Genomic DNA, 24,240 nt, shown 5'->3' with positions numbered 1-24,240 from the left:
TGCAAAGTACTGGAATACGAAAGGGGGAGGGGAGATAAAAGAATGCATTCGGGGACCAGGTGGATTAGTTATTTATAATAACCTAACAACTGTGTTTTGATGCAATATAAATATTCCTCCATGTTCGCCCTCTCTGGAATGCACCCCATGGTTCCACGTCTATGTTTAAAACAATATTCCAACCCCATATAATTGCTGTGGAACGCACTCCCGAGAGGTGTGGATGTGCTGGCAGGTGCATAAGCCTTCTGAGTGGATCAGAACAAAGGTTAAAAGTCCCATGCCTTTGCAAAGCCACACGGCATGTGCCCCCTGGCACGCTCCCTACCCCTCATCTCCAGCATATGGTATTTGAGAGGCATGTTGTCTCTGGAACTGGGGGTAATATTGCCATCATGACGAATAGCCATGGACAGCCTTCTCCACTGAGGATAAGGATGGAAAAGGACTGTGCAATCCAAATCATTTTTATGAGCACTCCGGGAAATCACAGTAAGGTTTGGACCTGTTTTGTGAGTTACCAATGTTTGTGCTTCAGCACGGCTTCTGATTGGCTGCAGGAAGCTCCTGCAGCCAATTGGAAGCCATGGAAGCCCCACTGGACATTTGGGTTCCAAAGAACGTTCGCAAACCGGAACACTCACTTCCGGGTTTGCGGTGTTCGGGAGCCAAAACGTCCGAGTATCAAGGCGTTTGGAATCTAAGGTATGACTGTATAATATGAAGTGAAGGCTTGCAGCAGCGGCCAATTTTCACGTTGCAGGAATGGCCTACTACTTGGTACCGTCTACATTGCTGACTCCATCATGACCATTCAGGGATATTGGAAGCTGGAGCCCAGCAAAGCCTTGAGGACAGCAAGTTGGCTAGCCCTGATTTATCTAATTATTTAGGCTGCTAGCCTCAGCTCTGAACACCTACGTTGCATTTTCAGACATGCACGAGGAGCATGTAGCCTTCCAAATACTGCTAGCCTCCAGTTCTCATAGCTCTTGGCCATTGAGTCCAACAGCATCTGGAGGGCCAAAGCTTGCTTTTAATATCTGCACTTCACCATAAGGCAAAACATTTCCTCTCAAAGGCTCTGCAGGTATTCCACCACATTCAAATAAAAGACAACACCACAGTCAGGGCTTTAAAAAAAACAAATTCTAATGAAAACAAATGCTTCTCCCGCTCCCACAGTTTTTATATTAAACACACCGGCTCTCCGCGCAAGAGCCAAGAGCCCTATTTTCATCACGCAAGCGGGAACTGCGAAGGAAGGACGTCACGGGGGGAAAGTTCTTAACTCTTCAGTTTCAGGTCCAAGGGCTTCAGGAAGTGTGGCAAAGGCAGGTCGTCCAGCGCCTCTGGGAACTGATCTGGCGTAATGGTCCCGATTAAGACTTGCATGGAACTCACAAAGAGGGAGGGAGGCGCTAAGCCCGCCAGCCACTGGAACCTGGGCTTCCCCAGCAGGTCCTGCCATTGCTCAGAGTCCTGCAGCAGCTGCTGCTTCATGGCACAGTGGGAGCCCCGAGGCACAAAGAGGAACAGGGAGTCCAGGAGAAGCAGCTTGGTGCGCAGGTTTGAGGCCGGACTCTCCCAGATCTGCTGCAGGAGGAGGTCCAAGGGCGTGTTCCCCGTGCAGTCAACAAGGCAGGGTGAGGCCCCATGGCCCAGCAGCAGCAGCAAACACTCGGGCCTCACCAGCTCGCAAGCCACGTGGAGGGCGGTCTTGCCTCCTTCCACTCGGCTGCACCCTCTGCGGTCCAAATAGCTGGCCCGCTCGCTCGCCGGGACGTCTCTGATGGCCTTCAGGATCTCCAGAAGGATGTGGACGCGGTTATAGCGCACAGCCATAGCCAAGTGAGGAGCGGAGGAATGGCAGCAGCTGAAGTGAAGGCTGGGGATAGCCAGGGCACTCTGAGGGAAGTTGCTCAGCAGGTAGCGGGCGTAAGGCTGGTGGTTATGCACCAGGGCGTAGAGGAGGGCCTCGGAAGGGGAGTAGGTGCTGACTTTGCCCCCTTCCTGCCAGTGGAAGGCCTCCATGCGCCTCATGTCCTCCAACAGCCACACGGGCAGCTGGTCCCTCACCGCTTGGTAGAAGGCAAAGGAGGACTTCTTGCATTGCTTCTGGGACTGGGAGCTGTGGCTGCTGTAGCTGCCCAGCCATTTGATGTTCCAGGGCATCGCTGGGGTGGCGCGTCAAGGAAGGTGGCTTCCCAATGGTCTACCAAGCCGTTTCTTCATGAAGGCCCAAGAGAGGTGAGAACGCTGGGAAAGGAAGAAGCACAATGATTAAGACACACAAGCACACCGCTCGCTGCCCACTCAGACGTTGCCCCTCTGAGCCCATCGTACAATTCTTATCAGAGGGTGCTCTTCGACACAAAAGTTGTGCGTGCACACAAAGGTCTTGGATGATGGGAACTCCAGCCCAACAACACCTGAAATGCGCCACTTTGGCTATTCCCAATTTAGCGTGTGTTTTACTTCGTGCCCCCGCAATCTTGCAAAGCTAACTGCAGTTTGGGGAGCGAGGCAATTTGGACCAGGAAAACATCATGGGGGTGTGTGTGTCAAAACACCTTAATTCCCCAGTGCTATAGTTCCGTTCAAATTCAGACCCCCACGCCAAGCTGCATTAAAATAAAGACAAAAACATCAGCAGATTGACGCTGCTCAGTTTTTTATGAACTTTTTTTTTTTGAGAAGCAGGAGATCAACCACAGAACTCTCCCATAATGTGTTGTTCGGCCCTTATGACATGCGCTGGTTATCTCCCGCTTGGACTACTGCAATGCGCTCTACGTGGGGCTACTTTTGAAGGTGACTCAGAAACTACAACTAATCCAGAACGTGGCTGCCAGGCTGGTGACTGGGAATGGCCTCCGAGAACATATAACACCGGTCCTGAAGGATCTATACTAGCTCCCAGTACATTTCCAAGCACAATTCAAAGTGTTGGTGTTGACAGAACCTTTAGAAGACATCTGCAGGCAGCCCTCTATAGGGAAGCGGTTAATGTTTGATGTTTCATTAAGCTTTTATATTTGTTGGAAGCCACCCAGAGTGGCTGGGGCAACCGAGGCAGATGGGCGGGATACAAATAAAAATTATTATAACTAACACTAAGTCCCCCCCCTCCCCACTGAATGTAATGGTATTTATCCATGTGCTTTTATCAAGCAACTCTGTGTAGTTCAGAAACACGCGTTCTCAAAATACCTGTACAGTACCCAAACCGTATGGCCAAGCCAAAGGCACCTTCAACTCCAAAAGAAGGCTTTCTGAGAGCAAAAGTGGTTTACCAAGGGTTTACCAGCGAGTTCGCAGGACTATAGAAAGCTGCCAGACCATTCGTCCACCTGGCTAAGTAGATCAGACAATACTGAGCTAGATGGACCAAGGATTTCACACGGCCAAAGGCAGCTCCCTATGTTCCTTCCAGCACCACTCAGCGTGGAGCGGTGTTGTTGTAACTTAGTTTTAACTAGCCTTTATTGGCATAAGTTAAAACAGTAAAATCATAAAACTATGCAAAGTCATCCAAATACATTGATAATTCAAACACATACAATAAAAAGACTAGATAACCACCATTAAATAAATCAGGCAACTTTAGATTTAGAAATCTCGGCTAAGTATCACGAGACTATCTTGATAGTTTCGGGAGTATCATCCCTCAACAAATATCGGATTACAGACTCTCTGCAAATTGATATTTTGAGCTGTAAGGGAGTCACTAGGAGATCTCTGATGGGTGTTGAGAAGAGGGCAACCCAAAATTATGTGGTGTATTGTATCTGGTGTTTTCTCATTACAGGAACAAAATCTGTTCTGGGAGAGGATTTTTTTTGAAACCTTCCAAACAATATAGATGAGGGGAATGCATTTAGACAAGCTAGCATAAACGCTCTGCCATGAGATGGAGTCTCTAAATCAGACATAGGCAAACTCTGCCCCTCCAGATGTTTGGGACTACAATTCCTATGCCTATGCCTGCTCTAAATTATAAAAGTAATTAAGCATCACTCTATGGCGGGGCTGCAATCCTAAGTAGACGTGGCACAGTGGTTAGAGTGCTGGACTAGAACCTGGGAGACGAGGATTCAAATCCCCACCCAGCTGTGAACTTTACTTGGCCACCTTGGGCCAGTTGCTCTCAGTCTATCCTACCTCACAGGGTTGTTGTGGGGGTTAAATGAGGAAAGAGGAGAACCACGTATATGCCAGCTTGAACTCAATGGACAAAAAGGTGGGATATCAATTCAAAATTAAATAATTACAGGGTTTTTTTAAATGTTGATGTCCAGAGAGCCTTCTCTTTCCCTCCACTAACTCCTCAACCTTCCTCCCCACCTCCCACATCACAGTGGACTTTTAATTTTATGCTATTTTATTTATTAAATTTGTATGCCGCCCTCCATCTGAAGATCACAGGACTTGTGCATCCCACCAAACCCTCTGGCTGATTTAGCCACTGTCTGCAATGTCCTCCATTCTGCAGCAGAAACTTAAGCAGCTCTAGATAATAATTGCCTAAGCCCCCAACAAAGTCTGCAAGGAGTACGGACACTTCTCCCCTCATCCTTTCACCTCTTGTGCCTCCTGATTTTCAGCACAACAGTTAGCAATTAACTTTCCTCTCCTCCCCCCACTACCCCATGTCCCTTTTAAAAAATATATAATAAAACGGGGAGGGAAGAGCTGGTTGAACAAACAGGGCAGCTGAAATCTGGTCCGGACTGCAAACAACTTCCCTTAAGGCAGGTGAAACTGAAAACTGCAAAGTTAGCTTTTACCGGACACCTGGAATCTAAACAACTTGTAGGCAAAGATCTGTTCAGGTCCCTTGCCCTTGAGGTTTCCTAGGATAGGATAAGGAATATTACCCACCCCCCCAAAGCCACATGACATCTATTTTGATTTAACTTACAAAGCTACCGTATTTTTTGCTCTATAAGACTCACCTTTCCCCTCCTAAAAAGTAAGGGGAAATGTGTGTGCGTCTTATGGAGCGAATGCAGGCTGCGCAGCTATCACAGAAGCCAGAACAGCAAGAGGGATTGCTGCTTTCACTGCGCAGCAATCCCTCTTGCTGTTCTGGCTTCTGAGATTCAGAATATTTTTTTTCTTGTTTTCCTCCTCCAAAAACTAGGTGCGTCTTATGGTCTGGTGCATCTTATAGAGTGAAAAATATGGTATCTATGGTCACATTCACACCACCCATTTAAAGCACTGTGATACCACTTCAAATCACCATGGTTTCCCCTGAATAATTTGGGGAGCTGTAGCTTGTGAAAGGTGTTGAGAAATGTTAGGAAATAAGAGTGGTTTAACAGTGAGTCCTTCTTCCCAGAGAACTATGGGAATTGTAGCACCCATAACAAACTACAGCTCCCAGAGTTCTTTGGGGGAAGCCAAGACTGTTCAAAGTGCCATAAAGGTATCATGTGTAAATGTGACCGACGTCAAATTCATTGACTGGATGTTCCTGGTGTAACAGAATGAAGAGCATGCCTTGCAACATCCTTAGATTGCGCCAAACTCTGTTGAGCAGGCATTTATCATTAAGTTATCTCCCGCTTGGACTACTGCAATGTGCTCTACGTGGGGCTACCTTTGAAGGTGACTCGGAAACTACAACTAATCCAGAATGCGGCAGCTAGACTGGTGACTGGGGGCGGCCGCCGAGACCACATAACACTGGTCTTGAAAGACCTACATTGGCTCCCAGTACGTTTCCAAGCACAATTCAAAGTGCTGATGTTGACCTTTAAAGCCCTAAACGGCCTCGGCCCAGTATACCTGAAGGAGCGTCTCCACCCCCATCGTTCTGCCCGGAAGCTGAGGTCCAGCGCCGAGGGCCTTCTGGCGGTTCCCTCATTGCGAGAAGCAAAGCTACAGGGAACCAGGCAGAGGGCCTTCTCGGTAGTTGCACCTGCCCTGTGGAACGCCCTCCCATCAGATGTCAAAGCGATAAACAACTACCTGACATTCAGAAGACATCTTAAGGCAGCCCTGTTCAGGGAAGTTTTTAATGTGTGATATTTTAGTGTTTTTTGGCTTCTATGGAAGCTGCCCAGATTGGCTGGGGAAACCCAGCCAGATGGGCAGGGTACAAATAATAAATTATTATTATTATTATTATTATTATTATTATTATTATTATTATTATTGGCACGAAAAATAGTGGGAGGAGATCAGCTTGCTTTGACCCCCAAAGAGGCAAAAGATAGGTTACGAAAGTCAAAGTTTGAGGCATAAACAGCACGTCAAAGACTGAACGAGAATTACAACTGAAGCTCTTGGAACGATATGAGCTTCAGAACCGCAGTTCTTGACATGGTGAAGCAAATTGGTGGAAGGGCTGTGGCTCAGTGACAGAACATGCATGCAAAATAGTCTTGGGTTCAATCCAAAACCAGGCCATATTGGAAATGTCTGAAAGCTAGAGAGCTGCTACCAGGCAGTGTATAGACAACAGATGAGCTGGATTGTCTGCCACCGAACCAGTCTAGGCAATACTGAGCTAGATAAACCAATGTTTTAATTTGGACTCTTCCTTCCTTGGGAGTTTTTTAAAGCAGAGATTGGATGGCCATCTGTCGTGGAGGCTTCAGTTTATATTCCTGCTTAGCAGGAGCTTGGACTTGAAGAAGAGTTTGGATTTGATATCCTGCTTTATCACTGCCCTAAGAAGTCTCCAAGCAGCTAACAATCTCCTTTCCCTTCCTCCCCCACAACAAACACTCTGTGAGGTGAGTGGGGCTGAGAGACTTCGGAGAAGTGTGACTAGCCCAAGGTCACCCAGCAGCCGCATGTGGAGGAGAGGGGAAGCAAACCCGGTTCACCAGATTACGAGTCCACCACTCTTAACCACTACACCACACTGGCTGATGACTCTTGGCATCCCAACTCTACAGTTCTATGGTATAAGGCAGCTTCATTTGCTACTCTTTCTTCGTGGAACCTCAATGGGCTGCTCCAGCTCCATGCATCCGAAACCCAGAATTTGTGCAGATTTAAAATTCAGAAAGGTAGCAAACTACAAATCTTCCCTACGCTCCCTCTGCACCCCCAGATTCCCAATCAGGATAACTCATGCAGTAATGTGACTTCCCATTTATTTATTTTCTTCCTTGTAGCAACTCTTGACAACAACCCAGTGCTCTCCCAATGTATTGGATTGCTGTGTGTGTGTGTGTGTGTGTGTGCAGGAGATGATGCCAAAGTTTGTGGAGTGAGTGCAGGGGTGGGGGAGGCTCCCTGGAAGGCAACTTTTAAAAATATATTTATTTATTTATTATTGAATTTATATCCCACCTTTTTGTCCATTGAGCTCAAGGTGCCAAGCTCCGTGGCACCTCCGTGGTTCTCCTCATTTAAACCCCAACAACAGCAGCAAGAATACTTATTGCAAAGTATTGGAAGACACAAGATCTACCCACTCTGGAAGAATGGCAGATGAAGGTGATGGACTACATGGAACTGGCGGAAATGACTGCCAGAATCCGAGACCAGGGAGAAGAGTCGGTAGAAGAAGATTGGAAGAAATTTAAAGACTATCTTCAGAAATATGAAGAAGTGTGCATGCACACGAAAGCTCATACCAAGAACTAACTTAGTTGGTCTTTAAGGTGCTACTGGAAGGAATTTTTTTATTTTGACTATGGCAGACCAACACGGCTACCTATCTGTTCAGAAATATTGTAAAATTAATGAATGTTAGAATGATGTTGGATGGAAACTAAGTGGTCTTTAGCTGTAATGTTATAAGAGAATACGAGAAAATGGTTATTAACAGGTAAAAATTTAATGTTATAATATATTAAGATTAAAATCAGGATAAAATAAGGAGGGAAAGGAATTGCTGAACTAATGAATTGAACTGAAATACAAAAAAGGGAGGTATGAGGAGGTCCGGGAAACAAGTAAATGAAAGATAAGTGACAAAAAGATGGAATTGTTTTTAACTGTTTTTTACTTTGTATTCTTTCTTTTTCATTATGTAATATTGTGAAAACTTTAATAAATATTTATTAAAAAAAAAATAAACCCCAACAACCACCCTGTGAGGTAGGCTCGACTGACCACCGGAGTTTGGAAAAGGACTGCCTTACAGGCTCTGGAGCTGGTGGGTTTCCCAAGCACCTAATGGGGCAAAAGTTGTTGCTTTTTAGAAGGATATTCTCCTTTCCGGCATCTTTTGAGCCCAGCTCAGGAGGATTATCAAAGCACGCTGTTGTCACTGCTGCGTCTCTCTCTTCCTATTGATACCCCTGAGATGAGGGAACTCTGCCAGCCAACTCAGAAACACAGTTTTCTGTCATACTGGCGCTTGCTGAGAAGTTGAAAGGTACTCGCTTCCTGGCTCAGAGAAGCTTGCTATGAAACAACTGAGAACGTCACCTCGGTCGTTGGTCAGAAGGGACAAACTATGAGGAGGTGTCACAGCAAATCAGCTGGCAGGCTCGTGACAGGAGCCTCAGTTCACATGAACAAATTGGCGTCCCTGAGAACCCCAGCTGAGAATAGCTATGCAAAAATACAGTGTGTAGTGAACTAGGTGTGCGACTGCACCCAACTATGAAGCTGCCACACCGCCAGCCTCACCCCGCTGCCAAATCTGGTTGCATTCTGGCAGCTGAGGTGAACATGGTTTGAGTTGTGCGATTTACCACAAAAACTCACTCAATGCGCACTCTCCATTGGCCAGTTCGGTCATTTTGAGGGGTCCTAAATGCTTTCAGTGTGAGGCAGCTGCTTGGTCCATCTAGCTCAGTACTGTCCACACTGACTGGCAGTGGAGTGCTCCAGGGTTTCAGGGAGGGTGTCTCTCTCAGCCATACCTGGAGATGTTGGGGATTGAACCTGCGACGTTCTGCATGCCAGGCAGATGCTCTGCCACCGAGCTACAGCCCTTCCCCATTCCAGACCAATGAAATGCCACAACTTTGTCTTTCCAGATGCTGCAGCCCCATGATCTAGGCTCTCCCCACCTTCTCCTCGCTGCCTTCGCCTTTCTTCCAACACAAGCCCAGGCTCCCCTCTCCAGGCCCTCCACCTCTCCTCAGGAGTCCTGCTCCCCTCCTTGCTTGGCAAATTCTCTCTCCTGCCCCACGGCATTCTGGAGAGGACCTTATTACTTTTAGGGGAAGGATCTCCGAGGCCAAGGCTTCAGAGCAGAATGGAAAGATCCTCACAACCCCAGGCTCTGCAGCTCCCCGCCCCCCAAACTCTCCTTCTTCCTTCCTTGGAGGTTTTCAAGCAGAGGTTGGACGGCCATCTGTCCTGGATGCTTCCCGTTGCGATTCCTGCATTGCAGGGGGGGCTGGACTAGTTGATCCTTGAGGGTCCCTTCCAGCTTGACAATTCTCCGATTCCCCCGCATCATTTCGAGGCGCCCCCCTTCTCTTCCCAAATCTCCATCTTCGCCTCCCGCACCCCCAATTCTCCCCTCCTTCGCCCCAGATCTCCCCTTGCGCCTCCTGCTTTTGCAGAGAAAGGGGTCGCCCGCCCCACTGGCGGGTGGACGGACGCCTCTCGGAGCCCAGGGGAAGCGGCTGCTCGACGGGAAAGAAGCCCGAGCGGAGTCCTCCTTACCTCTCCTCCGCTGCCGGCGATGATGCCGCCTCGGACTTGGAGCGGGGAAATTGCGCGTGGGCGCCGCTGCCGCTTGCCGGCTCCTTGCAGCCCAGCCGGCTTCCTGCTGCAATGAATGAGCTGCGCCTCTCGCTCCTGCTCTCCGCCCTCGGCAACCACACGCAGCTCAGCCCGGCCCTCCGCCAGCTCCTCCGCGGCCTGCGCTCTCCTCCCCGCTCTCCTCCGCTGCTTGCGCAGAGCTGGATCGCCGCTTCCCTTCCCGGAGCGCAGGAGAGGCAGCACCGCGCAGCAGCAGCAGCAGCCAAACCTCGGCTGCCTCCTCTAGGCTCTTTTATCCCCTCCGGCCCGGGGAAGGTCAGTCCGGACCGGGGAAGCGTCCAGCGCCCCGTGATTGGTCCCCGCCCGGGGCTCCCCCAACTTCCCATTGGCTGCGAGGGAGGAGAGGCCGGCGCCCCGCGACGATTGTTTGCGTCAGAGGGAGGCGAAGTTCCAAGGAACTTGGCCGGGCTGCGCGCGCGCCATGGAGACCGAGCGAGGACGCGGAGGGAGGCAGGAAGAAAGGGGTGACTCAGGTGGCATGCGTGCCACCCACCACCCCCGCCAAGGGGATCAGGTGGTCCCTCCCAGGCGCATCAGAGTTGGGAGAGCCCAACTTCCCCATGCGCGCGCGCGGATCCTCTTCCTTCCTTCCCCTTCTCTCCAAATCTCTCGCAACCTCTTGGGGTTTTGCAGGATTGCAAGTATCCAACTTTGCTGCTGCTGCTAACTTTTTATTTGTTTACTTCATGTGTGCACTCAGTGAGTCATCATCACCTCCACTATGGAGAAGAGCTCTTCCGAAATCTATCAGGAAGAGCAGGGCGTTAGTTTGACCTCTACGCACAGGGAGGCGCGCAGAGGTGCCCTTGCTGGGCGCGGGAGGGTGGTTGTTGTCGTTGTTCTCCACATTCAGCGTGAGCAGTTGTGCGTCGGGTCTGAAAGTGGGAAGAAAGTGACACACCTCAGGGTTCGCCCCAGGGACAATCCGTTGCCTTGAACCTGAAATTAATGATTAAGACTGTGTGACATTTGGGCTGTGCCCAGGAATTATACTTAGATTTTTTTCTAAGGGTGTGTGGTTTTGTGTGTGTATTCCCGTTGCTTGAAAAATGGAACTAAAACCTATATTGCTTGGATTGAATGCACAACCTCTTTAAAACCAGGTCTGTCCTACTTGTGGTCACGGTGCTCACAAGTGGGTTTGTACGGTTGACTAGAATATGTTTTGAAGGTTGCTCGTGAAAGCATTCTTGCAGTCTTATTCCAAGCATGTTTGCTCAGAAGTATGTTGGGTTGTGGGACGTGGGTGGCGCTGTGGGTTAAACCACAGAGCCTAGGACTTGCTGATCAGGTTGGCGGTTCGAACCCCCGCAGTGGGGTGAGCGCCCGTTGCTCGGTCCCTGCTCCTGCCAACCTAGCAGTTTGAAAGCATGTCAAAGTGCAAGCAGATAAATAGGTACTGCTCCGGTCGGAAGGTAAACGGCGTTTCCGTGCACTGCTCTGGTTCGTCAGAAGCAGCTTAGTCATGCTGGCCACATGACCCGGAATCTGTACGCCGGCTCCCTCGGCCGGTAAAGCGAGATGAGAGCCGCAACCCCAGAGTCAGTCATGACTGGACCTAATGGTCAGGGGTCCCTTTACCTTTTACATGTTGGGTTGTGAGTGACTTTTCAGCAGCGCATACAGTAACTCACTGTGGGTCCCCAGATGTTGTGGGACTACAACTCCCATCATCCCTGACCACTGGTCATGCTGGCTAGGAATGATGGGAGTTGTAGTCCAACAACATCTGGGGACCCACAGGTTGAGAAACACTCTGCTAAATGGACACCATATATATAAAAAAGAGGAAAGTTTGCATTTTTCCTTCAAAAGTATTGCTTTCTATCCAATTTAATAAATCAGCTAAGATTAATTAACCAGCTGACAGTCCTGGAAGTCAGCCCTCCTGATTTCAACGGAATTTGGCCCTGTTCAGCTCTGCCAACCTTTGGGGGGCCAGTTGACACATTTGGAATTTTGAGGAAGTGCCGTGGTCCCGGAAATGTTGTTGAAGGGATGTGATGTAACAAAAAAATGGCTACCAAGAGCAGCAAGATAGACAAGACCGCAAAATGGTGCAAGTCCCCCATCAAGCGGGGGGTGGGAGGAAGGAGGCACTGTTACACTCACTCACAGAGAGAAGCTCTGTTCAGAACAGCAGGGAGGCTGGGTGTCCAATCCAGGCACCCAGGGAAAGTTTACAGGGGTGGCATGCTCAGTGCTGGGGAGGCTGAGCCAGTGCAAACAGGAACTTCAATATGTGCTATAATCTGGCCTTGGAATGTGTTAGGAAAGTGTATCATTCAGAGCGTTTGCCAAGCTCTATGTGGAAACCTAGACGGAGGCAAATAGCATTGTACATTCCCCACTGAAAGTAGGTCAATGCAATCCAAACAAAGCTATGAAGATCTCCGGCGACGTCCCAAATTTCATTTATTTGGTCTGGCAAAACTTAGGAAATGCCAAAAACAGTGTCTAAAATTGAGCTTCAGACCCCAGGCCAAAATAACCCTCGATTAACGCAGTTCTGAGAGAAACAGTTTAAAAGCCTTGTTGACCTACCCAGGGTACAAAAACCAGGCTGCTGCATTTGGAGACCAGCTGACGTTTCTGAGCTGTTTCCAAGGGCAGCCCCCATTGAACACAGAGTAGTAACTGGAAGGGGGTGGAGTCAGCAGAGCCCTTCCGCCTGGCAACCATTCCACAGTGCATTCACCTTAATGGAGAATGAAATCGGAACCTTCGGAACATTGTGCTAATAGGAACAGAGGTTGAGTTTGAGGATTAGCTGTGACTTTCTTTCGCCCAAGGTCACTCATACGCAGCCACTTTTGATAGTAATGATAAGCCTGTTGTCAGTACAATACCATTCTGGTACTATGTTGTGATGATATAGACACAAATGGGGCTGGTTTCCTTGACCAAAGGTATGCACTTAACAATTAAATTTTAGTTGGTATTATGCCATATCTATGTGGCTACTTTTGAACCATAGAATAAGCCATGTGAATAAGCACTGAGCCAAAACGTGTTGTTATGTACTGAGTATATTTCACGTGTCCACCAGTTTCCCAGAAGTTTCCTTCCCTGAGAAAAAAGACTTCCATTTTCCTCCTTCGTTCTCAAGGCAATTTAGATTATCTTTAGCATTTCTGTGGGCGCAGGATTTTGAGCTTACCTTGAGCTGCAAGGCAGTCAAGAGAGATGTGTCTTTTTCTTTCCTGTTTTTCTCCAGTGCTCTGTGGCCTGCACTTCTTGATCTGGAAAGAGCCACATGTTGCCTTCTTCTGGTCTTCCATTGCGGCTTCTATAAGCTACCAGCATTGCGACAGTGGACACAGCCCAGGAAGCCCATTTGACTAGTCAGCTAAACCAGGTGCTGGTAGCTGATGGGTCTCAAACCCTCACTGAATTAGAGACTTCCCCCTGCATGCAAAGACAGATTGAGAAGATAAGACCAATATTGGGCCCAACAGTAGATAAGGCCAGTGCCGGATTTATGTATAAGCTAAACAAGCTATAGCTTAGGGCCTCACTCTCTTGGGCCCCCCAAAAAATTTAAAGGAAAAAAACACCTGGATGTACATTTCCAAAATATAAGATAAAAAAACAAATAAAATAAAACCTACATACAGCAACAGTTTTTTGTGTTGTGTAGGCTCCTATTTTGTTTTGTACAAATGGCTTTAGATACCTATTAGGTCCATAAATTACCATATAGCATATATTCAACACAAAAGACAGCGACAATTTGTTGTTGACAAAGGACAGCTGGGCATACAAAGGGCCCTATTACAGTGGTGCCTCGCAAGACGAAAAGAATCCGTTCTGTGATTCTCTTCGTCTAGCGGTTTTTTCGTCTTGCGAAGCAAGCCCATTGACGGATTAGCGGATTAGCGCTATTAGCGGCTTTTAGCGGCTTATCTGCTGATCGGATCAGCTGATAAGCGGCTTAGCGGCTTAGAAAAAGGAGGGGAAGGGGAAAAACCAGCAGGAACTCGCAAGACATTGTCGTCTTGCGAAGCAAGCCCATAGGAAATTCGTTTTGCGAAGCACCTCCAAAACGGAAAACTTTTTCGTCTAGCGAGTTTTCCGTCTTGCGAGGCATTCGTCTTGCGGGGCACCACTTTCAGTAGCTCAGGGCCTCATCAAAACTAAATCCAGCCCTAGATAAGGCAGTTTCTGCATGTGCTGTAGAGGGAAGTAAGGGGCAGATGGGGCTCATCAACCTGGGAAGGAAGCCCATCTAGGAGAAGAAAAACTCTGACCCAAGCCTCTGCTTCCTTTTGGGACTTTGTTATGTACTGAGGATCCAAAATGCAGCAGTCTGATTGGTCCTAGAATATTAGGATTCAGAATGCAGCAGTCTGATTGGTCCTAGAACAATAGGATCCTGAATGCAGCAGTCTGATTGGTCCACAGGAGCCACCCAATCCAGCTCCAGGTGGAAGTGAATCCGCAACCTGATTGGCCTACAGGAGAATCCCGGAATTAGCCAATCACGTGGGGCCCATTGTGTATATAATGTATATAAAGCAGACATTCTGGGGGAACATTCATTCCTCCTCAACACTATGAGCTGAATAAAGAGCATGAAATCCACTCTCGACATCTTTGAGAGCAGAAAAGGCTAAGGAGCAAACCATACACCAGGGACGAAACTAGGCTTTTTTCCACCCAGGTCAAAGACCCAGTGTGGCGCACACCCCCATGCACATTTGCATACACAAACACAGACTGGGAGCCTCAATGGTGCCCCTCTGGAGACTTCACCCGGGGCTATGGCTCTGCCCTACACAAATCCAGAGGGGAGTCCTTAAGATGGTTGGATGGTGCCTTGTATGCCTCCTTCCGGCAACTCCTGCAGCCAAGCTGGTGCCAAATATATCGCTCTGCTTTCCTTTGGACCATATCAGCCAGGCCGGGGGGGGGGCAGGGCTTGTCATCTGGGGAGCCCAGGCTTTCCATTGCACCCAAGGGAGGTCACTTTGGTGCTGCTAACACAGCGGTTTGACTTCACTCTTGGAGGCGCACTCCACTGTCTCTCAAGACATGCCAACCATCTACTATGCAACTCCTTCACATCTGCATGAACGCCAACTGCAAGGAGCTCTTTAGGAAAAGAAATACCGAAATCGGAAAAAAGAATTTTCTTATATGCGACCACCGCAGCTAGGATAGTAATAGGATCTAAATGGAAAGCTAAAGAACTACCTACCAAAGGGGAACGGATTCTCAAATTTAAAATTGGCTAAGTTAACAGCATCCGTACGACAGCAGTCAAATCAGAAACTAAAAAACGAATGGCAATGCTTTGATGATTATATGACAAAATCTTGCTCTTAAAAAGACATGCTGATATGCCTAGATTAAGAATGTAAATGCATCAAAACAATAAATCATCAATGACATATGTATGTATATAGAGAAAATAAAAACAATCAGATTGCAATGATAAGGGGAAAAATTGATTCTAGAGAAGACGAGTAGTGGTGGAGGGGAGTTAAACAGGCTGGTGGGTTTATTTTATTTTGTTTCTGTTTTTTCTTTTTGGATATTGTATACAGTGGTACCTTGGGTTAAGTACTTAATTCATTCTGGAGGTCCGTTCTTAACCTGAAACTGTTCTTAACCTGAAGCACCACCTTAGCTCACAGGGCCTCCTGCTGCTGCCGTGCTGCCGGAGCACAATTTCTGTTCTCATCCTGAAGCAAAGTTCTTAACCCGAGGTATTATTTCTGGGTTAGCGGAGTCTGTAACCTGAAGCATATGTAACCTGAGGTATCACTGTAATGACTTAATGTTTCTTTTCTGTTATGTATTATTTCTCTTTTTCTAATTAAATTGTATAATGGAAAATCTAAATAAAAATACAAGAAAAGAAAAAAAAAGAATGGCCAATGGTCCAGGAAAATTAACAACAGTCTTAACAAACAGGGCCACAGACTCTCCACCTGGATATATGCCCTTCAAGAACACAGTCAGCAGGAGCCAAGTCCTTTTGGACCCCCGGTAAATTGTGTGGGCAGTCTGTCTCTCTGCTTGTTCCAATATTTGCTTTGTCTTAGCTGCTCTGGGAGAGGCCCACTCAGCTCCTCTGCATCCAAGAAGACTCCTTAGGTTCAAATCCCAGTTAGTGTGAGCCATCATTTTGCCCTGTGCCATGCCAAGATAAACTGGCACTAACAATGGGCTCTGCTTTTCGTTTCCCTGTGTTTGCTGTTTTCATCTGGGAACCCCACAGTGACTCAGACAGTGAGGGAGGACATGAGTTGGAAACAATGACCTAAGCAAAGACAGACACCAGCAGCTCTTGTTATTTGAGCTTCCTGGGGTCTCTGATGCCTGTTCGCTTTGGAGCTGACAAAGGCTTCAGCCCAAACATGTTGAATTCCAAATGACATCTGGAGAATCAAAGGAATCTTGCTTTCCTTTTCTTTTCTTTTTTTAAAAAAGGAATGGGCCAGGAACCAAAACTTTCCAAGGCAGCATCTATGGTCCATCCAAGCCTGAAAGAATCCTGAAAAGGAATTGTTTCTGCTTCACATTACATTCACACGCGAGCAGTAATGAAATGTTTAAAAAGGGATTCCTTCTACTGCACTCTTATGTAAACAAGACTATGGGAAAAGACCCAGGACAGAAAGCCTATCTCACCAAAGCCAAGGTTCTTGTTATTCTGAGCTCAAATGAAGGGAATGTGATGATGTAACAATGCAGCCTGAGAATATTATTATTATTATTATTATTATTATTATTATTATTATTATTATTCCCGGAGGTCTCAGGGTAGTTCACAGAATAAAATCAAAATATAAAACCACAAAATATATAACAAAAATAACAAAAATAAAAACAACAACCCAATAACCCTCCCCCCCAAAAAAAACCCACATTCTCAAAGCACATAGGATGTCAATCAAATCAACCAAAGGCCTGGTTAAAAAAATGCTTTTGCATGATGCCTAAAGATGTGTGCATACTCTGCAGTAAATAACTGTCCCTCTCAAATATTTATGCAATGCTTTTTCCTCCTTTAATGATCAAAATTCAGACAAAAGTGCCGTATTTTTCCATGTATAAAGCTAGGCCCCCCCCCCCTAATAAATTATGTCAAAAATTAGGCGGTGTCTTAAACACGGATAGTGCCAAGGCCATTTTCTTAAATCTGAGTCCCCCAAAATAGGGGGTGTCTTATAGACGGGAAAATACGGTAATTCCCAAGGAAAATGATGAAGGCGAGTGTGACATCTCCTTTGATAAATTCCAGAAAGAAACACCGAAGACTCTTGTCATCTTCTCAGAGGCCTCAAGTACAGGAAGTGCCAGCTAGGAAAGGCACATGGGAATGTGTTTTGAACAATTATATTTTTTAAAAAAAACACCCACCCACTTTCCCTCTGTACAGAAAAAAAATGGAACAGATGTTTCATGGTAGCACAGAGTCATCTAGGAGATTTCCATGCAAATAGTCAAATCCAGACAGCTCCACCCTGCTTGTGGGGCATGAGACGTTTCTCTCGTTAAAGCAATTAAATTCACATTTGCAGTGCTTTTTTATATCTCTATATAAAAAAAAACAACTTTCAGCTTCCGGTCTTTATATTTATAGTAACATAGTTTTTACTCATTTTCATGTTAATACTGTTTAACATGGTTGCATTGAGATATATCTTTGTTTACATTAAAGCATATGACCTGCAACAATGACATGAAATTAAAAATAAATGTAAAGCAACAATAAACTCTCAGACAAACGTTTATGAATATATTAACAAAGTGTGTATATCAAAATGATTACTGCATTTGCAGTACTGCTACTAAAGTGATAGCAGTAGTAGCAGCAGCAGCAGCAGTAATTATTTTATTTTATTTTATTTCATTTTATATGTCACCCATCTGTCTGGGTTGTCCCAACCACTCTGGGTGGCTCCCAACAAAATATTTAAAACACAATAAAACATCAGCCATTAAAAACTTCCTTGTACAGTGCTGCTTTCAGATGCCTCCTAAAAGTCATATAGTTAGTTATCTCCTTGACATCTGCTGGGAGGGTGCTCCACAGCGGGGTGCCATTACTGAGAAGGCCCTCTGCCTGGTTCCCTGTGACTTCACTTCTCGCAGTGAGGGAATTGCCAGAAGGCCCTTGGAGCTGGGTGGTGGGGGTGGAGGTGCTCCTTTAGGTATACAGGGCTGAGGCCGTTTTGGGCTTTACAATAAATCCACATTAAGCAATGGGCTGCTTTAATATCCAAAAGGGTAGCCCAAGTAACTCCAAGAAGCCCTTATTTCCACTATGAACATTATATCCACATTCCCATAGTAGTGACAATTAAGAATTCGCAAGGAACGCAAGGAACTGTCACTATTTCATCTCCCGATTTCCTCAATTGAAGAGCAATTTTTCAAACTCAGCACAGCTTAGACTCCAATGATCTGGTGATAACTATATATATTGACTTTGGCCAGATTCTACATTCAGCCCATTTGACATTTTGGATTCTGACTCATCCATTGGGTGAGCTGGAGCTGTTTCTGATTAAACAGTGCTGGGTTTATACCAGGGAGAGTAATCTGCCTTCAGATGACAGCAGATGATAGCAAAATATTGTTTTCTAAAGAGACAGATAACACATTTTTTCTTTTTCGTTGAGTCCGCAAATGCAGCTGGTTGGAGAGGACCAGAAGAGGTACTGAAGAAACAGCAACTTCCCCTGCACTGCATGTGTTTGATTTTAGAGGGAAAGCCAAAGCTCAGTGGTAAAACAGCTGATTTGCATGAAGTCAACGGGGATTAATTCCCAAATTAATCCCTGGAAACCTGCTGTCACCCAATGTGGACAATATTGAGCTAGATGGACCAAATGGCTTCATCTAAGACAGATTTCTATGATGCTGATGATCCATTGTGAGCAGAGAACCTCATAACACCCAGACCTGTTTTTCTCTTCCCTCCTTATCCCTTTATCCTTGTGTGATGTGTCCTTCTAGATTGTAAGCTTGGGTGCGGCACTTGTTTTTTTCCCTTGTTGTTGTTGTTTAGTTGTTTAGTCGTGTCCGACTCTTCATGACCCCATGGACCAGAGCACGCCAGGCACTCCTGTCTTCCACTGCCTCCCGCAGTTTGGTCAAACTCATGCTGGTAGCTTTGAGAACACTGCCCAACCATCTTGTCCCCTGTCGTCCCCTTCTCCTTGTGCCTTCAATCTTTCCCAACATCAGGGTCTTTTCCAGGGAGTCTTTTTTTCTCATGAGGTGGCCAAAGTATTGGAGCCTCAGCTTCAGGATCTGTCCTTCCAGTGAGCACTCAGGGCTGATTTCCTTCAGAATGGATAGGTTTGATCTTCTTGCAGTCCATGGGACTCTCAAGAGTCTCCTCCAGCACCAGAATTCAAAAGCATCAATTCTTCAGCGATCAGCCTTCTTTATGGTCCAGCTCTCACTTCCAAACATCACTACTGGGAAAACATCACTACCATAGCTTTAACTATACAGACCTTTGTTAGCAAGGTAATGTCTCTGCTTTTTCTTACTGACCCATATCTGGGAACTTTTCAGTGCTGAAGAGTAGCCTAAAGAAGGCTTTGAATGAAGGGCTGAATGAATATTTGTGCTGTCATTTATTTATACATTTGTGTATAGGGTCCTTTGCATATTATCACAAAGAAAGAGAGAGGTCTTTGCCTAAGGAACAATGTTGACAGTGCCCCCAGCAGCCTTAACTTAACTTACTAAAAGTTTGAAGGATTGAGCCAGGAGGAAGTTCCATATCAATCGTTGCATCACCAAAAATGGAAGTGCGCAAGGACCATATTCTCTCTAGGCCAGGCATGGCCAAACTTGGCCCTCCAGCTGTTTTGGGACTACAGTTCCTATCATCCTTGACCACTGGTCCTGTTAGCTAGAGATGATGGGAGTTGTAGTCCCAAAACAGCTGGAGGGCTAAGTTTGGCCATGCCTGCTCTAGGCCAGGGGTCTGCAACCCGCGGCTCCGGAGCCGCATGTGGCTCTTTTACATCTTTGCCGCGGCTCCGGGGCGGATACTAGTGAGGGGAGGAGGCGCATTGTGCGCCCCGACACTCCCCACTGTGGCGGGCGCTGTACTGGCTGTGATGTCGCATGGGGGCGGTGCGTGCGTTAGTCACGCACCGTCCCGACGTCACCTTCCCTCCCGCTGTCAGATCGCGGCTCCAGAGATATATTTGTTTTAAATGTCGCAATGGTTTTGCGGCTCCCAGGTTTTTTTTTCTTCGAAAACGGGTCCAAGTGGCTCTTTTTGTCTTAAAGGTTGCAGACCCCTGCTCTAGGCCAAGGCTTGGAGTAACAGGAAGGATACATACCAACCAACCAACCAACCAACCAACCAACCAACCGTGGGTGTGGTTACATAAGAGTTGGCATGGCCAAAATTAGCATTGTCCACCTATGAACACAAACAGCATGCATGGATTCATTCTTATAGATGGCCATGCAATGTCTAATGACAAAGATATACAGAGCCGACTTTCTCTTGACGTGAGGATCTGGGGGAGGCCTAAGAAGTCCTTGTGGTCCTCCAAAAGCTGTTGGACTCCAACTCACATGGCCAATAAATTGCAAATGATGGGAGTTGCTGTCCGACAATATCTGGAGGGCAGCAGGTTGCCCAGCCCTGATTGAGGGATTATGGAATGGTGGTATTCTGTAGCGAGGAAAGTCTACTACGTTTCTTACAGAACTCTGATATTTAAAAATAAGGGATAACCTTTTACGAGAATAGATGCCTGGCAATCCCACCGTCATCTTAATATAGCTTGTTATGTTTGCTGTGTTAGATATATATTAGCGAGAATAGGCTGCACTGGCAGGAACACTCTGAGCCCAAGGCTTTGGCATAAATATAGAAACAAAACAACACAACAGGAGAGGCATCTGTGATCTATAACCTAAGATGTACAAGAGAAAGGCAGAAAATAGGCTTTCATTACAAGGCATTCCACATATATTCCATTCGCTCATGATGACACATAGTCTATATACAGAATGCCCTTACACTGCATGTTGCAAAGAGGTATGTCCCACTGAATTCCACAGTACTTTGTTGTTGTTGTTGTTTAGTCGTTTAGTCATGTCCGACTCTTCGTGACCCCATGGACCAGAGTATGCCAGGCACTTCTGTCTTCCACTGCCTCCTGCAGTTTGGTCAAACTCATGCTGGTGGCTTCGAGAACACTGTCCAGCCATCTTGTCCTCTTTCGTTCCCTTCTCCTTGTGCCCTCCATCTTTCCCAATTTCAGGGTCTTTTCCAGGGAGTCTTCTCTTCTCATGAGGTGGCCAAAGTATTGGAGCCTCAGCTTCACGATCTGTCCTTCCAGTGAGCACTCAGGGCTGATTTCCTTCAGAATGGAGAGGTTTGATCTTCTTGCAGTCCATGGGACTCTCAAGAGTCTCCTCCAGACCATAATTCAAAAGCATTAATTCTTCGGCGATCAGCCTTCTTTATGGTCCAGCTCTCACTTCCATACATCACTACTGGGAAAACCATAGCATAAAGGGCATACAGGATTGTAGTCTTACACCTTAAGCATTCGTGATTTCCTGCACATGGGGCAAATTGACACATCCAAACTGTGTCAGATATTTAGCGAGATGTGCAGGCGTGTAAATCAGTCTATATCTTTGCTTACCCATGTATGCCTATGTCAGCCATTTCTGGCATCGAGGTGGCCTGGAAAGGGAGGAAACATGACGTCTCCTGCTCTGCAAATCGCACAGTCACCTAGATACCACCGTTCAATCGCCACTGGTGATCAGGCAAGTGGTTATTTACAAGTCCTGCAGAAAATTACATTTATTTGGCAAGCGTTCCAGTGTGGCATAACGGTTCGACGAGCAGAGTAGGATTTAGGAGATTCAGGTTTAAATCCCTATTCAGCCTTGAAGCTGAGCGATTTGGGGTCAGTTACCCTTTTGGCTCTAATTTACCTCACAGGACTGTTGTGATGATAAAATATGGAACAGGGAGAAGTCTTGCTACGCTGCCTTAAGCTCCTTGGAGCTTTTATGTGTGAGACACTGGGGCTCACTAGCTGTCTTCTTGTTTTTGGAAGTAGTTGCAGATATTCATAGCTAAATAAATAAAAACAGCTCTGTTTCTTTGCTTTCCTCCTAGCAACCTCGTAAAGAAAACACTCATTCCTTTATTTCAACTTTCAACCAATCAACACCGTAGCGCTAAGTTTCTGTTTCCCAAGAAAAGGATTTTTTGCTACCCATTTCCTGAAAACCTGGGCAGCACCTTTGGTTTCTATTCCTCTGGGTTACTTTTGGTTTTCGTTTTTGGTCCCTGCCTCCACCTGCCCCTCAGGTACACATCCATTGCCACCTCCAAGCTCCTCGTCTGATCACACAATTGGACCACAACTCCTTTGCTAATATTGTCATTGTATTTCCAGGGTACCCAAATCTTGCAGCATTTGCAAAAGCAGCATCATTAGATTAGGAAGAGCAGTGTTCATCTGAGCTTCCTACTGCTCCAGGAAGACGCTCATGCAGGTAAGTGCAGACAGTCCGAATATAGCAGCCATTCTCAATACTAATCTCAGATATCACTCTAAACCTCTTATTTATTAGTGTTTTTTAAATTGCATCTACAGTGGTACCTCGGGTTAAGAACTTAATTCATTGTGGAGGTCCGTTCTTAACCTGAAACTGTTCTTAATCTGAGGTACCACTTTAGCTAATGGGGCCTCCTGCTGCTGCCGCAAGATTTCTGTTCTCATCCTGAAGCAAAGTTCTTAACCCGAGGTACTATTTCTGGGTTAGAGGAGTCTGTAACCTGAAGCGTCTGTAACCCGAGGTACCACTGTATATCCAAGGTACCACTTTCTCCAAGGAGTTCAAGGTAGTGTACATGGTTCTGCCCCACCTCAACTGATCCCCACACAACAACCCTGTGAGGTAGCTTAGGCTGAGAGCAGTGTGAGTCCCCCAGGGTCACTCAGTGAGCTTCATAGAAGAGCCAGGATTTGAACTGTGGTCTCCTGGGTTCTAGATAAACACTCTGGCCACTACACTACTGGCACTTGTTTACTAGCTGAGTGTGCATGTGCCTGTGTACATGTAATGTACTGAGTTGAATAGGATCCAAAATGCAGCAGTCTGATTGGTCCTAGAACAATAGGATTCGGAATGCAGCAGTCTGATTGGTCCTAGAACAATGCAGCAGTCTGATTGGTCCTAGAACAATAGGATTCGGAATGCAGCAGTCTGATTGGTCCTAGAACAATAGGATTCGGAATGCAGCAGTCTGATTGGTCCTAGAACAATAGGATTCGGAATGCAGCAGTCTGATTGGTCCTAGAACAATAGGATTCGGAATGCAGCAGTCTGATTGGTCCTAGAACAATAGGATTCGGAATGCAGCAGTCTGATTGGTCCTAGAACAATAGGATTCGGAATGCAGCAGTCTGATTGGTCCTAGAACAATAGGATTCGGAATGCAGCAGTCTGATTGGTCCTAGAACAATGCAGCAGTCTGATTGGTCTGCAGGAGCCACCCAATCCAGCTCCAGATGGAAGTGAATCCACAACCTGATTGGCCTACAGGAGAATTCTGGAAGACTTCCTCAAACCTGGATCTACTGATACCCCTTGGTGGAACAATCCAATTATACAGCACACGCCACATGCTAAAATATGCTATATCTTGGGCTCCATTTCTACTACACATTTAAAGCCTCATCATGCCACTTTAAATAGTCATTGCTCCCCCCCCCCCCAAGAATTCTGGGAACTGTAGTTTGTTAAGGGCGCTGAGAGTTATTAGAAGACCCCCTGTTACATTTCTCCAAGCCACGATTCCCTGGGAAGAGGGATTGACTGTTAAACCACTCTGGGGATGAGGAATAATTACAGTGGTACCTCGGGTTAAGAACTTAATTCATTCCGGAGGTCCGTTCTTAACCTGAAGCACCACTTTAGCTAATGGGGCCTCCCACCACTGCCGCGCCACCGCCGTGCGATTTCTGTTCTCATCCTAAAGCAAAGTTCTTAACGTGAGATACTATTTCTGGGTTAGCGGAGTCTGTAACCTGAAGCATCTGGAACCTGAGGTACCACTGTATTAGTGAGAAGACTGCAGTGGTAGTTTTTCGCAAAGTAAACTGCTTGGGTGTGATGTTTTAAAACCGCTTTTCCTTGTAATTCTGGAGTAGTCTCCAATGAGTTATGCCCTGGTAAGGCAAACATTGTGCCTGTTTACTTTGGGGGGATAATGTTCGTTGTAGGAACGGGGTTCCAATCTACAATGCTTCCTTGCCCTAATTCTGTCTTCCTGTTACAGAAGCAACTTTCTAAAATGGATAATTAGTCCATTGTTGTTAATTGTTACGTTTCATATTGTAAGCTCTACCAGCAAGTAGATTTTATTATTATTATTTTTAAAAAAGAAAACGACAATCTGATTGTCACAGAGCTGCTCTGCAACTGCTGTTTGCTTTGGCCGTTTGCTTAACAGGGTTAAGCAAGTAGGAAAGTTTATCGCAAGAGGACAGAGACCTGGCCTTGGCTTTAGGAAGCAAAGTT

General features: G+C 46.5%; 1 protein-coding gene across 1 annotated transcript; it reads right to left on the bottom strand.

The window, feature by feature from the left end:
* Positions 1-1,131: 1,131 nt before the first annotated feature.
* On the bottom strand, positions 1,132-10,627 carry ANKRD9 (ankyrin repeat domain 9). The gene is made up of 2 exons (XM_083519997.1): positions 9,595-10,627; positions 1,132-2,259 (listed from the first exon to the last, which is right to left on the bottom strand). Exon 2 carries the CDS (start codon positions 2,173-2,175, stop codon positions 1,288-1,290), a length of 888 nt encoding a protein of 295 aa, XP_083376123.1. The 5' UTR covers positions 2,176-2,259; positions 9,595-10,627; the 3' UTR covers positions 1,132-1,287.
* Positions 10,628-24,240: the final 13,613 nt, after the last annotated feature.

Source organism: Podarcis liolepis, assembly GCF_965112155.1.
Source record: "Podarcis liolepis genome assembly, chromosome: 1".
NCBI lineage: Eukaryota > Metazoa > Chordata > Lepidosauria > Squamata > Lacertidae > Podarcis > Podarcis liolepis.
Note: the sequence above shows the minus strand (reverse complement) of the source record. Positions and strands in the feature narration are given on the sequence as shown.

Coding starts and splice junctions, on each gene's coding strand:
- ANKRD9 (XM_083519997.1), bottom strand. CDS start 2,175: ATGCCCTGGAACATCAAATGGCTGGGCAGCTACAGCAGCCACAGCTCC.